This window comes from Nematostella vectensis, chromosome 9 (genome assembly GCF_932526225.1).
Source record: "Nematostella vectensis chromosome 9, jaNemVect1.1, whole genome shotgun sequence".
NCBI lineage: Eukaryota > Metazoa > Cnidaria > Anthozoa > Actiniaria > Edwardsiidae > Nematostella > Nematostella vectensis.
The window spans coordinates 2,328,334-2,344,140 of record NC_064042.1 but is presented as its reverse complement, the minus strand read 5'-3'; the positions used below and the strand labels follow the sequence as shown (position 1 = coordinate 2,344,140).

Below are 15,807 nucleotides of genomic sequence, written 5' to 3'. Positions count from 1 at the left end.
TAGATTCAGTTCCTCGAAGATTGTCACGTGACGCTCTGTCATCACATGAATAAGTCACTATGAAGACTGATGGTTAGCTCGAAGCGTCAAATTTCCATGTAAGATTAAAATTCCAGAAATATACTTTTTGCGTTATCAACCGTTAGGTATTATTGTATATTTTGAGTAAGTCTCCCCTAGGGAGATATCTTTACAGAGTTCCTACACTCCCACCAAAAGTTATTGTATTCACAAACACAACAGAGTATTTTTGCCCAATTTTTGCTTTATTTTGTGATGCCTTCTTTGATTGAGCTGAGTGAAGACATCAATTTTCTTATTCCTGTTAGAAATATATTCAGAAAAAGCCTATTTACCAGTACAGTTTATCGGGGCATACGCTGATTCTTTTATTTTAGATTTTGTTATCGGATTTTGGGATTAGCTGTTTATTTTGATAAATTAAACAAAGCAAAAGCTGTTGTTTAGTACGCCGTCTGTAAAGAAAAGAAATGGAAAAGTGCGCTCATCGTGTCCAAAATTCAGCTCAACAAACGAGTTATATATGTAGGAGACTTGTTATATCTCATCCATGATTTGAGCCTTGTTCTTTGGGAACTCCCATTAATTTCTTAGTAGAGTAAGCTTGCCCTAAGCATAATCCCACATTCCAGCAAATGATTATGATTTACACACGAGTAAGCCGATTGATTCCCTCCTAGGAAAAGAATGCTATATACCCTAAGCTTAATCCCATAATACCAGCAAATGTTAGTACGATTCATACATGAGTCAGGCCCGTAGCCTAGCCAGGATTTTTAGTGGGGGGTTCGTTTACCCATTAAGCGGACCATCTTCTGTTAGGTAGCTCGCCCTAGCTTGCAGTGGTACTCAATTTTTCTTCATTAGAGCGGACCTTCCTGTCCAATGGGATGATTCTTCCGAACCCCCCGAGCCCCCCCCCCCCTGGCTACGGGCCTGTGAGTACACAGATTGATTCCCCGCACGATTTAAGAGATTCAATCTTGCCCTGTACCCTGTGCTCCTAACGAGACTTTATTTGTACCTGTGATTTGTACTGTGTATGTACCTGTAAATTTTAAAACATATTTATCCTTCTTGTTTAAAACTCTTTTTCTAGAAATGCCATACAATCATTAATACAATTGCATTTTTGAATAAGGGAGATTTCTTTAAAAAGTCCCTACACCCCCACCGAAAGCTAATCACAAACATTGAGTATTTTGCTCAATTTTTGCTTTGTTTTGCTCCCCAATGGAGTCTTACTAAAAAAACGCAGTTATTTCTGGGAATTTTTTTTAAACATTCTCGACCAGTTGTTATTAGGATGTGAGGATCCATCTAGCGTGAGACCACGGGCAAACAAGACGAAATGTTTGCCTATCAAATATTATATTTAATTTGTTTACGCAGAAACGGATCCAGGATTTCAAAATGGGGGGTGAGTCATGGCCAGATAGACGGCCTACTGTATAATTGATCCAGTGGTTCTTGGAAGGTCAAATAGATCCACAATAATACTTCAAGCTGTATTGGATTTGTCGTGTCAGCAAAGTAAAGCAGACGAAGGCACATGGACAGTACCTCCCGTCCCTTAGACATTTATATTTTTCAAACAATAAAATACTTTCTTTTTACTCAAAAAGGAGGGGGGGGAGGGTTTGATAGCCACCCAATCGAAGTTGTTGTCATAGTTGATCTGGTTCCGTTTTAGCCGTGATTCATAACAGTTTAGGTGATTTTCCTCACTCATACATGAACCAGAACGGAACCAGATCAATGTATGACAACAACTTCAAGAAAATGGCTTTATTACAGATATATTCAGTAGACAAATTAAATATAATATTCGATACACGAACATTTGACTGGTTTAACCGTGGTGACGAGACAAACAGCTAGCCGCCATGGTCCCTATATGGGATCCCTGTTATAGGGACCAGGTAGCCGCGCCTACAGTCTAGAAGGGGGGGTCGCAATGTTCAAAAGAATTTCAAGGTAAGTTATTCAGAAAAAAGGCGCGAAATTCACACTCTCCTGCAACTAGGGCACATAGAATCCCCACGAATTACTCAATGACACAAGTATAAACTTTTGAGGTATATTTGGCACTGATTGTAATGACGCTTTCTACCAGAGGAGCGCTTATTTGCTTCGAGGGCTGCGATCGATCGGGAAAATCCACCCAAAGCCGTCTGCTGGTAGATTATTTGAGATCACTTGGGACAAATATCGAGCATATGCGGTTTCCAGGTAAGCTTAAGTTACGTTAAGTTGCCGGTGAAAAAGCCCATTGTATTTATCCGTTTCATAACTTTGATTGTTTAGATTAAAAGTAGAATAATTAAAATATCCTGATCTATCTCCAGATAATAGAATTTAGTCCATACGTAAGCTTATATACAGTACACATTGTGTGTATAAGTTACTTTTACCTATTACTTACTTAATTTTCTTGAACCTGGTATTCTAAATATTTGTTTTTTATTCTTTACATCATTGGAATTCTATACGATATTTTAAGATTTGTCTGTAGTGATGAAAAAAATAATACAATACTTACTGTAAATACTACAATTTCCACATCTTTGGGATGCTCGCATGAAACCAAGGTCAGGCATCAAAATTGTAAACAAGATGTTAAGTTTATTTTTATCAGTATCATTTTTTCACACACACATCACAAAGGGTTGTGGGAAGATGGGGGGAGATTGATGAATTTTGCATAGTCACACCATTAAATTGACAGGAACTTGAATTCTAGACAGGAGTACAGCTATTGGACAATGTATAAACTCCTACCTACAAGGGACATCAGAGCTAGACGACCATGCAATCCATCTTCTCTTCTCCGCTAACAGATGGGAATCAGTGTAAGTATATAAACTGATAAGACTGCATATTAGAGAGAGGGGGCTTAAAGTTTTATTATTATACATTGTACTCCATATGTGAATTCTGACTGGCTAAGAGCCTGCGCTTTGTTTTGATAATCACAAAGTCTAAGGGTCTTCACTAATAAACTAGCAGATTAGTGATTCTACGCATGCAATGCACCTTTAACACACTTTAATGGATTCCTTTGCCTTTGTGCAAATTGGGTGTACATTTTGTTTTCATGAAATGTGTTTTACTGGATCAATGTATAATAAAACCATTATTGAATTTGGTTTAAGCGATATCCGAAATTTGTTTCTCAACATTGATTATTCGGGATATAAAAAAACCCTCTTCCAAAAATGGTTTATTGTCACTACAAAAATCTAAGATGATATTAACTACTAATTAGTGTAATTGTGCTTGTATCAACAATCACTCTTGAAAATGTGTTATGTTTAATATTTTTATGTTTCTTGGGGAATGGGGGTGGAAGGGGGCTGATTTACTTTATAGAGAGAGGGGGTTTATTTGTCTAGAGTCCTGGTTTAGCAAATAGAATTTTGCCCATCTTAACCCAGAACTTCAGCCAAAGGAAAGACATAATGCCCTTAATGCTATAACAATGCATTGTGCTATTCTGTCCCGCCCTCCATTTCATGGGTGTTTCCAGGTTTTGCTTTCAGTGGTGTTTTGAGACGAGGCAATGCTAGGCAAAAGTGTTTTCACAAATGCTTTTTTTTCTCTAAACACCCAGATAAATGTACTCTCCAACATCTCCTCTACCTTTTTTACTAATCATTTCTTCAACTCTCTTGTTTTCAGTCCCAAAATTAGAAGTCTTCTCAATACTGGAACAACAATAGTGGTTGATCGCTACGCATTTTCAGGTGCTGCTTTTACATCTGCCAAGAAGGTATCCTCTTTAGCAAATTTTCTTATTATTTTTCTTCATTTAAAGTCTAAAAGTAACCTGGTTTGGTAAAGCAATGAGGCGCTATTACAGTATACCAGGCTGTGGCAGAGTGGGAATGTCCAGGCTACTTAATAAGTCCTTGGTTCTATACAATGGGTAACTTTGTAAACTTAAAACCTCTAGAAACACCAATAAGGCAGGTTATTGTAGCTGAGACTTAAGTCTTACTTTTTTAAAAAGCAGGGGTTTCATTAGGCCCCGGCGGCCGCGGAAGCACCAGCTATTTTCCACTGAGCACCGGCTACTTTTTTTTAAGTCAACTTAAGTTTTATTTTATTAACTAAAAAGATAAAATGATTCCCCCCCCCCCCCCCCCCCCCACCACTTATGAATCTCCACTGCCTACTCTGAAAGTTCATAAAAGCCCAGAAAAGGTTGCACAGGTTATTCTTACATAATTTATTTCCCAGGGCTTTGACCTGGAGTGGTGCAAGGCCCCAGACCGAGGTCTCCCTGCTCCAGATATTGTGATATTCCTGGATATATCCGTGGATAATGCCGCTGAGAGGTCAGAGTATGGGGGAGAGAGATATGAAACTAGTGACTTTCAGAGATCAGTTGCCAACCGATACAAAGAGCTTCAGGCAGACTCTTGGAAGGTAAGATACAGCTGCCACTATCTGTGAAATGGTTTGTTTATTTGTCTATTTACTCTCTGTGTATGTTTGTTGAAATATTTCTGTATTGTTGTTGGGTATTATCGTTATCTATAAGTGTTTGTTATTCAATCGTTTCCGCCTGTATACTCCGTATGTTTGTCCATCTGGCTGTCTGTCCATACGCTTTATGCCTGTTTTCTGTCCATTCATTTTTATACACGGAGGGGGTGATAACCAGAAAATTAAACGGGTTGATTGTCACCTGTCCAACTGCCATCCCTTAGGGGGTGTTCTAGGGGATGGATTTTTCTGATCTTGCAAAATTGGGTATAAAATTCAACCAAGGGGGTGTTTAACTTTTTTTTAAGATTCTGCCATCTCTTAGGGTTAAAAGTTCCTTTGACTACACCCAATTTGCTATCTCTTATGGGTAAAAATTTCTGTTGACCACGCCAAAATTGCCCTTCCTTTATTGGACCCCCCCCCCCCGGGTTTCTATATCTGTCTGTTAATCAGTCTATCTTTCCATCTTCCCTTCATTAGTCCTTTTGTCTGTTTGTTTGTCTGATGGATAACAAATTCACTGTATCATAGGTTCTAGATGCTGGTAAATCTATTGAGGAATTGCATAAAGAAATACAGAAAATCGCCTGTGAGACTATCAAACATGCGAGCGACAAAGCATTAGAACCATTGTGGACGTCCAAAGTGCAATGACAATTAGAATAATAGGAACTATAGCATTCTAATCCTTTTTTATTATTATTTTTGTATGTACTGCATAATGCCTAGTAATCAGTATATGAAGAATGTATATTTTTTGTCATGTTTGTCACTGTATATTTCTGCAAAATTAGGAATAATACGGTAAATTTACATGAAATGGTGTCCCAACAATTAGTCAAACCTAGGAAAATTGTACAAATCAGGTGAAATTGTCAAATGTGGGAATAAGGTCCCTGCAATGTTGAAGTCGAGAAAGTACACGAACCTCAGTTTTGTTTTCAGGGACCGTGCATAGGGGTTTATTTTGCCCGCGGACAGAGCAAAGGGGACTAGATCGACTTCAGCGCGCTGTGTGCGCCAGTGCTGAAAAACGCAAGACTAGTTCCAGTACCGCGCGGTTAAACCAGCCTTTTTGTTTTGAAATGGCGGCATTTTACCGGCGAACTGTCACATTTTGGCGATTGCTAAGAAACTAGACCAAACCTAAGACTATAATTTTCTTTATGACTCCCTCATTATCACACAAATCTGTCATCTTTTGTACAGTATGGTTTTAATGCTGTACAGTTAGTCAAATCAGCGACTGAAGTCAGCCTTTCGTACCTTTTCTCGAACGATTCAACACTACGATTGTGCTTGTTTTCGCCAGAGCACGCGCATGCGCATACGTTATACAGCACTTTTTCCCTTGGACCGTGATCCTTTTGAAGCACTTTTTTTAACGCGAGCGTCGAGCTTTGAATACTAAACTCATCTAAAAAAACGCCCGATAAATTTCGATGGTCCGAGGAGGAGGGGGGGCGTTCATTAGATAGGAGGCGTTTATTAGAAAGGGGTGTTCTTTACAAACTATAAAAATATAACAAACCCAAGGGCAGTGGGGTTATCTCAGTCAAGCGTTTTCTTGATATTAAGCAAGTCTCACCCAGGAGAAGCCAAGCTCAGATTAAGCAAGAAGGGAATTAAAATTGATTCATATTAACAGAATTCCAATTTCATTTGCTGGGAGGGAGGGTAGGGAGGCGTTAAATAGAGAGGGGTTGTTTATTAGAGGGGTGTTTGTTGCAAACTTGTTAGCTTAGGGGGGGGGGGCGTTTATTAGATAGGGGGCGTTTAATAGATCATTTACGGTATGCAAGCATCGAGATAATTTTAGGGGGGAAATAAAATATTTTCCTGTGTCTACCTCGAAACACAGACACTGCCGATGAAATAACGTTATTTCTATTGTCATCAAAACAGGGAATTGCTCGCTACGCATTTATTCATTTTCGTGTTGCTTTTTCTTAGTACAAATTTATTGTGATAGCAGAAAATTATATAGCAAACAAAATACATAGACGAGGTAGATTCTCTTCTATTAATGCATAACGCTTTGTAATTATCTTGTCTTGAACGCACTTATCATCATGATCAAAAGAGTATCCGCCTGAGAAGGCAAAACAACACAAGAGGATATAGCTTTTCTCAAACTAGCTCATTTTGTAGTCGTATCTCACACATCTCGTTCGTTATTCACATATCCCGATAAATATTTTCAGAAAATCATAAAACCATTTCTGAAGTCAACTTTTGACTGAATTGTGACAATAGTCTTCTAAAAGTGCCAGCAAACAAATTAATCTTGTTAGTGAAACTGACGCTAAAGCAATGCCGACAAACAGGAAATTTGCCACAGATGAGACAAACTCTTCAGCAAATTAAACGCTGAAATAATTATGATCTCAATTCCCTCGAAAAATCAATCTAGGAAAAAAACTCTCCAATCGAACTCTTTACAAACGGGCCTTTAAAGCAATTATTTGCTCATTCCAACAATACCATTATTAGAGCCCAAGCGCGTGACTTGTTTATACTGGTTTATACAAATAAGGGGTTGTTTAACAGGCGCGAGTTTCCTGTAAGGACAAGACACCTTGCTGTCTGTTATAATTGTCCAGAAAAATAACGTTACATCAGCAGGGGGTCTGCTGTCTCTCGACCTTTCGGGTGAAGGGCATTTCAAGGGTAAATCATCTTGTTAAAGGACACCAAAAGAATTCGCGCAACTTTGCTGCCTTCGCGGTGGTCTAAACTCATGTTTGGATTTTTGGGTCGTTATTTTGGTGGTTTTTTGAAAAGTAGGCGGTTTATTGTGAAAGAAATGTCTAGGAGGTGTAATAAGCTATGACAGAGAATAAACAGACCCAAATGGAATAACACTCGCTCTGAAAGATGGGTAAATAGCGCAATCGAAACACAAACATCGCTTGCCTTTTCGGAGGAGTATTTACGATGGGATCGCGGAAATCATTAGCCTGACAGAGTTTAGATAAGAAGTCGTGAGCGATCAGGAAAGTTTGATGCTATGATCAACCATCTTAACACTCAAACGATGTTTTTTTACACTCTGCATTCCGGAAATAGTTAGAAGAAAAATTGAGCCAAAGACCGCTCTTTTTATTGTTTTTCGGGATAGATCTGGGCCGGAAAGGTTATTATCAAAATTTAACACATGGTAACTTTCTAACACTTTGTGAAAACAAAGCCTTTTCTATGGTGTGAATTTATTGTGTAACAATTTACTGATGGAGTTCTACTAATGGTTTATTTGTTTTCTTAGTCATTCCCGTAGTCGATAGAGTTATGGTTATTGAAATATAAACGTTTGCCTCCTCTGGCTCACACGTGAGTTTATTAAAAGGCAAACTGAGTTCGCGCAACATGGCTCTCAATTTCCGAACGTCTAACACTCAAATTAGACAGCTATCAACACCGCGAGACCCCTGCTGCTATTAAAAAAACACATTCAAGCAATGTTTTTATTCTCAAGTGTGAGTGCCCAACTAAGTAGAATGTTTGATCAAAGATAACTCGAGCCATGCGAGTCTGAGTTTGCATAGCTACTCGACAAGGCACACGGTTTATTCCGGTTAACTAAGGATGGGAGGACTTTGGAGCGCCAAATGCCAAATCAATTAAGTGCTCATCCCCTCAAGCTTTTCCGCCTCAGTGTCATATGAGCTCTCGCGGAAAAATAACAAAACTGAAACGCGACATGGTGATTGGTGGAAAGCCACTGCTGATTGGCATAAAATTGCTTCTGCTGTCAATCACGAGAGGAGGGACCAATCCGAACGCGCGGTAATCTTATCCGGCATACGACAAGTTCACATGGAGGAGTCAAGTTCGTGAACGATAAAAACTCGATGATATCTGCGTAGCGAAACCCTGCAGTTCAGATGAACGGCACTACGAGCATCGTGCGTAAGACTATCGCGGGGATGTTTGACTGCTTCACGCAACCTCACAACACGGCGGCCTTCCCGCAGTTCATGCTAACGCGTCCACAGCTTATTCCCGCCGCCGAGACCACCGACTGGCCCCAGGAAAACATCTACTCCACTATCCAGTACCAAGAAGCACCTCTACCACCGGCGCATATTCCAGGTTTTCCAGGCCAGGCTGGATTAGAGCAATATGCAAGCTACGGGGCCCAAGGGGTGTTTAATATGCAGTCTAGTTATCCTGGTAGTTCAGCCGGGAATGCCTTATTCGCAGCTCGAGACTTCCTGCTTCTTCGAGAACAACGTGGTTTCACCAGCTACCCGCCGCCTCCTACGGACTCGAGCGCTCAGGTGGGTTACCCGTCGAGCGAAAGCTTCCAACCAACTACTCACTCACTGCACCACGGGTCGTTATCTCCGATCGTTACGCGCGCGCCGGGAGCCCACGAAAATAACCCCGAAAATGCCGGCTTGTTTTCCAACGGCGCCGAGTCAAGCGGCCGTACATCAGCGCCTTCGATCGTCAGTAATTCCAGCCCGGAGTCACAGGGAAGTGTGGCGAGTACGCCTCACACAGTGCATTCAGCCCTACAGGGACACAGAGAGATACAAAAGAGGCAGTCACTCAGCCCGAGCTCACACGAGGGGATTTCTATAGAGCCTAAGACACTGGTCGTCAACTCTACCGCACCACAACACCCACCACAACACGCGCTTAAGCTGACTCCCAATGGAGCATTCTTCCGGTTTATGCGTTCACCAGCGAAAGATAATTTCTCTTGTAAATGGATAGATTGTACCGAGAAAGTGAGTTTGTTGTGCGATAAGGTCTTTTCTTGTATGGATGAGCTGGTCAAGCACATTACCATCGAGCACGTGAATGGACGTGACAGTACGCAGCACGTCTGCTGTTGGGAGAGTTGCGATCGAGCGGGGAAGCCCTTCAAAGCGAAATACAAGCTAGTAAATCACATCCGGGTACACACGGGAGAAAAGCCCTTCGTCTGCCCATTCAGTAGCTGCAACAAGCTTTTCGCGCGCTCGGAAAATTTGAAAATTCACAAGCGCACACATACAGGAGAGAAGCCTTTTGAGTGCGAGTTCAAAGGCTGCAACCGGCGCTTTGCTAACTCAAGCGATCGCAAGAAACACTCGCACGTTCACACGTCAGATAAGCCGTACAATTGCCGCTATAGTGGTTGCGAGAAAAGCTACACTCATCCCAGTTCACTCCGAAAACACCTGAAGGCTCACTTTAAATGTGGGGATAACCCTGCGGGAATTTATGACAATAACAACGATTTAGAAACTCCAGTTCCGCCTCACCGCGAATCCAAAACAGCAAGAATCAATGGTTGGCTCCCAAGTTCAGAACACACGGCAGAGCTGGGGCCTCTCTTGAAACAGGAACCGGTTTCGTAGATATTCAACAGATAGTTAGGCACTTTCTTAAACTTTATTGGATTTGAGTGCTCATATTACGCGCAATTTGTTTGGGACGTAAGTTGTTATTCTTAGATTAGATAAGTATTTTAATGCGGTTTCAGGTTTTTGTGGGGAATTTTTCTCCATTGCTTCGTACGTGTTTTACATTAAAGGCTCTTTGTGCCGACTCAAATTCCATTCCTTCACCAGCAGATTTTTAGCACCGCTATTTAAATTGAAGATTCGTGTGTGTTATTTTATCAATTAACTAATTATCTTCATGCAGTTTATAGAAGTACTCGTTCATAGGCGGTATAACCGGTATAACCGAAATGGGGGGAATTTTAGCAAGTTTTTGTACTGAGTTAATAAGCGGGTTTTTACAATAGGTTGCGGACAGTGTTCGGTTGCGAACAGTATTTCCTTATTTTGTGGTGTTTTATATTTGACATAGTTTTCTAACACTTCTATGAAATATTTACTTTAGAAAAAAAAACTTTTTAATCTTAAAACAATCTAAAACTCGTGATTTTTGTAAGTAAACGCATTCGCATAAAATGACATTACAACAACTGCGTTCATCCTTAAAGTTTTTTGTATAGATAAATTAGAATAAAAATTAGACTGTTTGTATACTAGTTTATTATATATAAATTAGAAAAAAATCACACTATTTGTGAGTCTAGAGCTCTCATTCCCCTTCTATGAAGGTCAATTATATCTAGCAGATATGAGCGATTATCGTCTTCGCACATTGATAAGATTGTTACTTTAGAAAAATATTGAAAACCGATGAGCTAGGCTTAAACTCAAATAGCAGATACAATTTGATTAATCTATTTAACAAATGTCATTTATATAGGGAAATATTATTTGAATAAACATTTTTCACGGTAAAAATAGTTGTGTAATATATGATTATTCACACTCTTTCTCCTTTGAAATAATACGTTGTCCCTTTACTGAACTTGCGTGTCTAGAGAAAATCATTTCCAAATTTGTCCCTTTTCTGAACTTGCATATCTGGAGAAAATCATTTCCAAATTTGTCCTTTTTCTGAACTTGCAATTCGCTTAAATACAGGTCAAAAGTCACCTCTTATCATTCCCTGACAAATATATCGGAAGATTTAAACTTTATTGCAAAAAATATCTACAAAACCCATAAAAGTAGTTAAGTTTTGCCCCAAGGGGGAAGGCCACATGTAGTCGCTTTCGACTCGCTTTCTCTTGCTTAACGCTATGGTTTCTGGAATTCTGTGGAATGCCATTTTCGAAGTTCGTTTCCGCGATGCATGTGGTAAAACGGTTTTGTTGTGATTTGGGGTAATTTGTTTAGACGAAGAGAATTACCACGTGTCGAGAAACCCTCCATCAAACACGAAGAGCGCCGTGATCTCTTGAGATACAAAACAATAACAAACCTGGAGGTCCTTGGAGTTAAGCCCCATCTACACTAACAATTTTTAGTTGACAATTCTTATGTAACAATTTTTATTTTCTAGTGTAGATAGAGCAAAGTAGGCAATTTTTATGTGGGAAATATAGTTGCTAAGCTAGCAGTTTTGGCTTTTCTCGGCAATTGGAACATTTGCTAGTGTAGATGCCAACAAATATACTTGTCAACTAAAAATTGTCAACTAAAATTTGTTAACTAAAAATTGTTAGTGTAGATGCCAACAAATATAGCTAAACTCATCCTCTGATAAGTTTGGGGTCAGGTATCGGATAGCTTGGTAACCGCCTAACCAAGCGCACCCGAGGAACCAGGCCTCCGGGCCTCAGCTCCCCGCCCCCCAGGGGGATACCCGTCACACCTTTTGGTGGAATATAAATACCTAGTTAGTTGCATGCTACCCTAAGGGTGTGGTGGGAGGGGAGAAAAACCCGCGAATCCAGTGTTGAGTCGAGCGAGATTTGCGGACCTCTCAGAGAGGATGCAAACGTGCCAAGGCCTGAATAACCGGGGGCGCCCAAGCCGCAGCAGGAACTAGACCCAGGAGCGCGCGGTCATCCTCGATTTTAACTTATGCGTTCTCTGTGCGTCATTAGTTGTAACTGGTTGCGATTCTGAGCGTTCGAACACAGCGACATCTGCACTGCGAGCATTCCCAGGGTACTGTAAGCAAGGCAGAGCAAAAAAAGTCGCCTTCCTTTTTTTGTCACTTCCCTTCAGGATCTTGTCTCAAATTTTCTCATTTAGAATTTTACTATTTGTGTAGAATTCGTGTTTTCAATTTTATTACAAAATTGCAACAAGTTTATACATTTGTTACCGAGACAAGTTCAAACTATATCAAGAAAACCGCTCACATTTCCAGTGCATGGTGCTCGCCATATTTGCCGTGACATTTAGGGCGCGTTTTTGTCCTATCATTCTGGAATGGGAATGGTGGGTAGAGAATGTTCAGAATGGCATTCGAGTCATTCTGCTACAGGTAGCAGAATGGGTGGAATAACCTTCATTCCATTCCGGAATAGGAACGCGGGATAAACAAACGCGCGATTTTTCTATTCTAATCATTCTCATTCCGGAATCACGCGCCCTTATACTAGGTAAGTAAAATATATAGATTTAAGCACTGCCTAAAGGCGGAGCCAGCATTTGATACCTTTTTGTGTTGACTGATAGGGGTAATTTAGGGGAGCTAGGTGTCTTTAAAATGTTTTTTTAAAGTAGATTAAAAAAGTTATTTTTTATTGCCATGTCATTATGAATTGTACAGGCCCGTACCTAGGAGGCGTCCCCCCCCCTCCCACACACACAACGGCCAAAGAACCTTTTCGTTTCTCAATAGACGTGCTATTATTTGTAGACAGAACTCACTCTTGTGTGTAGCCAAATCCGACATTAATCTCCCCTGGAGATACTGCAAGGTGCGGTCAGAATTTTATCAGAGAACTTCCCTCCACCCCCGGAAATGTAAGGTCTATTTTTTTTTTTCTCACTCTTCCCCCCCCCCCCAAGAAAAATCCTCGGTATGGGTCTGTTGCATTGGTCCCCACAAATGTATCAAGCAAGCACTCATTTAACAATATTAAATATGCAGTATGAAAGTTAACAAATACTAAACCGTGGTGTGAAAAAGGCTGTCAAACTTTAGGTGTCTTAGTTGACGAGAGTGACTTTCAAGAGTCTAATGGTCAATTCTTATTTTCCCTCTTATTTAACTCCACTATCTATATTTTGTTTTTATCAAAATAGCATTCTAACAAGCTTTGACCTTGTGAAGAATATATCAAGGATGTAACAGTATTCCAAAGAATTAGATGCCATACTGTAGTTTTCACGTACTGCAACTGATTATTCAGAAGAATGTGTTGAAATTAAACTCCACAAATATACCTCCTGACATGCATTACATATTGGTGCACCCACCCTTTGGCCTTTTTTTTAGAAACTTTGGATCCACCCATACAGGCTACCCAAAAATGAATGCAATGGAGGCAAATCCTAAATTAATGAAAGTTTCTAATTTCAAACCAAACCATGTTCATTGATCTATGTTGGGGGCAGAGAGAAATAAATATACAAATAAACAAAAAGTAAATGGGGAGTGGAGAAAGGGAGAAATGTGACTCTATTTGAATTTTTTTTACTCTATTCTAAAACATTTATAACAATAATGCAATAATAACTTGACTGAGCACTTTCCAAGTATTTTTCCCTTTCCCTATTACCTTTAGGATTGATATAAAACTGTTTCCTTTCCACAAGTTTGTTGTTATCTTTATATAATTTAAGTACTTTGATCTAATAAAAACCTCTTCCCTTTATGGAAGTATAGAACTTGTATCAAAGCTACATTCTGACCAGCTTTGCCCTTGCAAAATAACAAATAATGAATGAAACAGCATTCCAAAGATATAATGATATAGTTATACATTTCAGGTGCCATATGGAAGTTTTGTCTATCACATACTGGTAATACTCCATCACCAAGGATATTACAGTCATGCATTACATATTGGTGCACCCACCCTTTTGCATGGTGGCCTGCTGTTTTATAGAAACCCTGGATCTAAAATTAAATGCAATGGAGAAGAACAAATTTACTTGGGAGGCAAATTCTAAAAAAAATCCTTGATATTACTGAAAGTAGTGCTAAATGAAAATGTCTTATTTCAAATCTAACATATTTTAATTTATTTAGGGTGCAGAGGGGAAACAGCAAATAATGTCAATTGCATACAAAAATAGTCAGGAGAGAGAAAAAAGGAAGAAATGGGAGTATATCTTTGATAAAATAAACAATAATGCAACAACACTCTCCTAAACTTTCCCCTTTCCTCATTATCTTTAGGTTGATAGATAAATGTTTTCTTTATTTATTTTTGAGAGCAAGTATCTTGCTCTAAAAAACCTATTACACTTATACTGTTGTATAAAAGTAAGAAATCCCCTACTATATTATCTTAATATTTGCCTATTATTATGCCTTCCAGCCTTTATAATCAATCATGGCCCTCAGATAGTCCTTGGGTGGTTTTACCTAAATAAAAGTGAAAACAATTAATTTTTTTTTCTTTCAAAACAATATTTTTATCATGCCATTTATAACCTTACTGATTTTCCACAACTATTTGAATGAAAATAAATAAACACATTAGAAAGTATGCAAGATGCAGACAATATAAAAGCAAAAACAATATACGTAATAAGGGTTGCATTTTTTTTTTCGAAGAGAAAATTATTTTGTAATTGTTAAGTTAAAGTAGTTATGATAATGTTGAAAAAAATTTTGCTGTATCTTTGAAAAGACTAAATACACAGAATATAAAGACAGGAAAGGTCTTCTTTAGCAATATACGACAGGATGCTATTGTCAGCCTTTATTAAATATCTCAACGCAGTCAATAAAGTATAGAGAGAACGAAGAATATCAAAGGATGTGTTATGCTCAACATGTTTGATTAGACCACGAATTCTCAAGGCAAATTCTAGAAACAAGCTAAGTGGCATTGATACAGTAACTAGACTACTACGTATTTCTGTCGTTTAATTCTTACTTACCGTGAGGAATATACGCCTGAATTTATAGAACTTGTAGTATTTACGTATTTACATCAAAACAAGGATATATATGACTTTGATATGGCATCTTGACGTCAAACTAAAGCTGGTACGGTGTTTTAATCTGAGCGATTGGATATTGGAAAAAAAACGAACAAACGAGCATTATAAAAGCACAACAATAAAAGGAAAATAACTTTCATATTCTCAATAAAAATCGTCGTCTAAAACTCACCTTGGCATTTTTTTTTTTCGCTTTCTGTTGTGGTTGTGTTGTTCGCTTTTGTTGTAAACTGTGAAGTTGTCGAATTTCTGCTAGCAAGGAACTCGTCGACACAAGCGAATGATTTTTATAGCTGAAAACAGACATCAAGGCCCTTTCTTCTCAGGAAGGCTCTTTCTTCTCCTTACATAAATATGGACGTGAATGAATATACAATGGTAGTGTAGATCCTCCATAGTCCTCTTGTTAGCTGTTGCGACGGGCGGGATTCACGAAAGTCGGGTAGATTTTACTATCGACTCGTACTTCAGACAAAACGGTTCCTAAAAGACTTCAGTCCATTTGAATCCGCATATTTTCTCATTAAATACTGCCTTTTTTTCTGTGAACATACGAACTTTGAACTAAAAACATATAAAAGCGTAAGACCGAGAGGGGCCTGAGAGTTGCGTGGCTGGATAACTGGCTGGTTTGTGACACCACAGGGTAACCGCGCGATGACCACAAAACCAAGTCGCATAGCTTACCATATTTCTATACCTATGGAGCTCCGCTATAAGTACGCCAAGGTGAACACGAGTGCGCGTCGTCACCTTGATTCATTTCTTCCACTCGCGGTGTTTTGTGGGTAATGGTTGAAGGCGGCGGTAACCTTGTGGATTTGACAAAAAAAAAACTTACATTCCCAAGGGCAGTTGGAAC

General features: G+C 39.2%; 2 protein-coding genes across 2 annotated transcripts; both read left to right on the top strand.

Moving 5' to 3' along the window:
• The first annotated feature begins 1,998 nt into the window (after positions 1–1,998).
• On the top strand, positions 1,999–5,335 carry LOC5511657 (thymidylate kinase). Its single transcript, XM_001631982.3, has 5 exons — positions 1,999–2,253; positions 2,765–2,873; positions 3,703–3,793; positions 4,264–4,452; positions 5,047–5,335. Exons 1-5 carry the CDS (start codon positions 2,121–2,123, stop codon positions 5,167–5,169), a joined length of 645 nt encoding a protein of 214 aa, XP_001632032.3. The 5' UTR covers positions 1,999–2,120; the 3' UTR covers positions 5,170–5,335.
• A 2,730-nt stretch (positions 5,336–8,065) lies between these two features.
• LOC5511658 (zinc finger protein ZIC 4) lies at positions 8,066–10,769 on the top strand. The gene has a single exon (XM_032381020.2). The coding sequence runs from the start codon at positions 8,400–8,402 to the stop codon at positions 9,864–9,866; it is 1,467 nt and encodes a 488-aa protein (XP_032236911.2). The 5' UTR covers positions 8,066–8,399; the 3' UTR covers positions 9,867–10,769.
• The last annotated feature ends 5,038 nt before the right edge of the window (positions 10,770–15,807 follow it).

Excerpts from the sequence above, each read along its gene's own strand:
- LOC5511657 (XM_001631982.3), top strand. The coding sequence starts at position 2,121 with ATGACGCTTTCTACCAGAGGAGCGCTTATTTGCTTCGAGGGCTGCGAT. Across the intron at positions 2,254-2,764 it reads CGAGCATATGCGGTTTCCAG|ACAGGAGTACAGCTATTGGA; the intron begins GTAAGCTTAAGT and ends CTTGAATTCTAG. Across the intron at positions 4,453-5,046 it reads TTCAGGCAGACTCTTGGAAG|GTTCTAGATGCTGGTAAATC; the intron begins GTAAGATACAGC and ends ACTGTATCATAG.
- LOC5511658 (XM_032381020.2), top strand. The coding sequence starts at position 8,400 with ATGAACGGCACTACGAGCATCGTGCGTAAGACTATCGCGGGGATGTTT.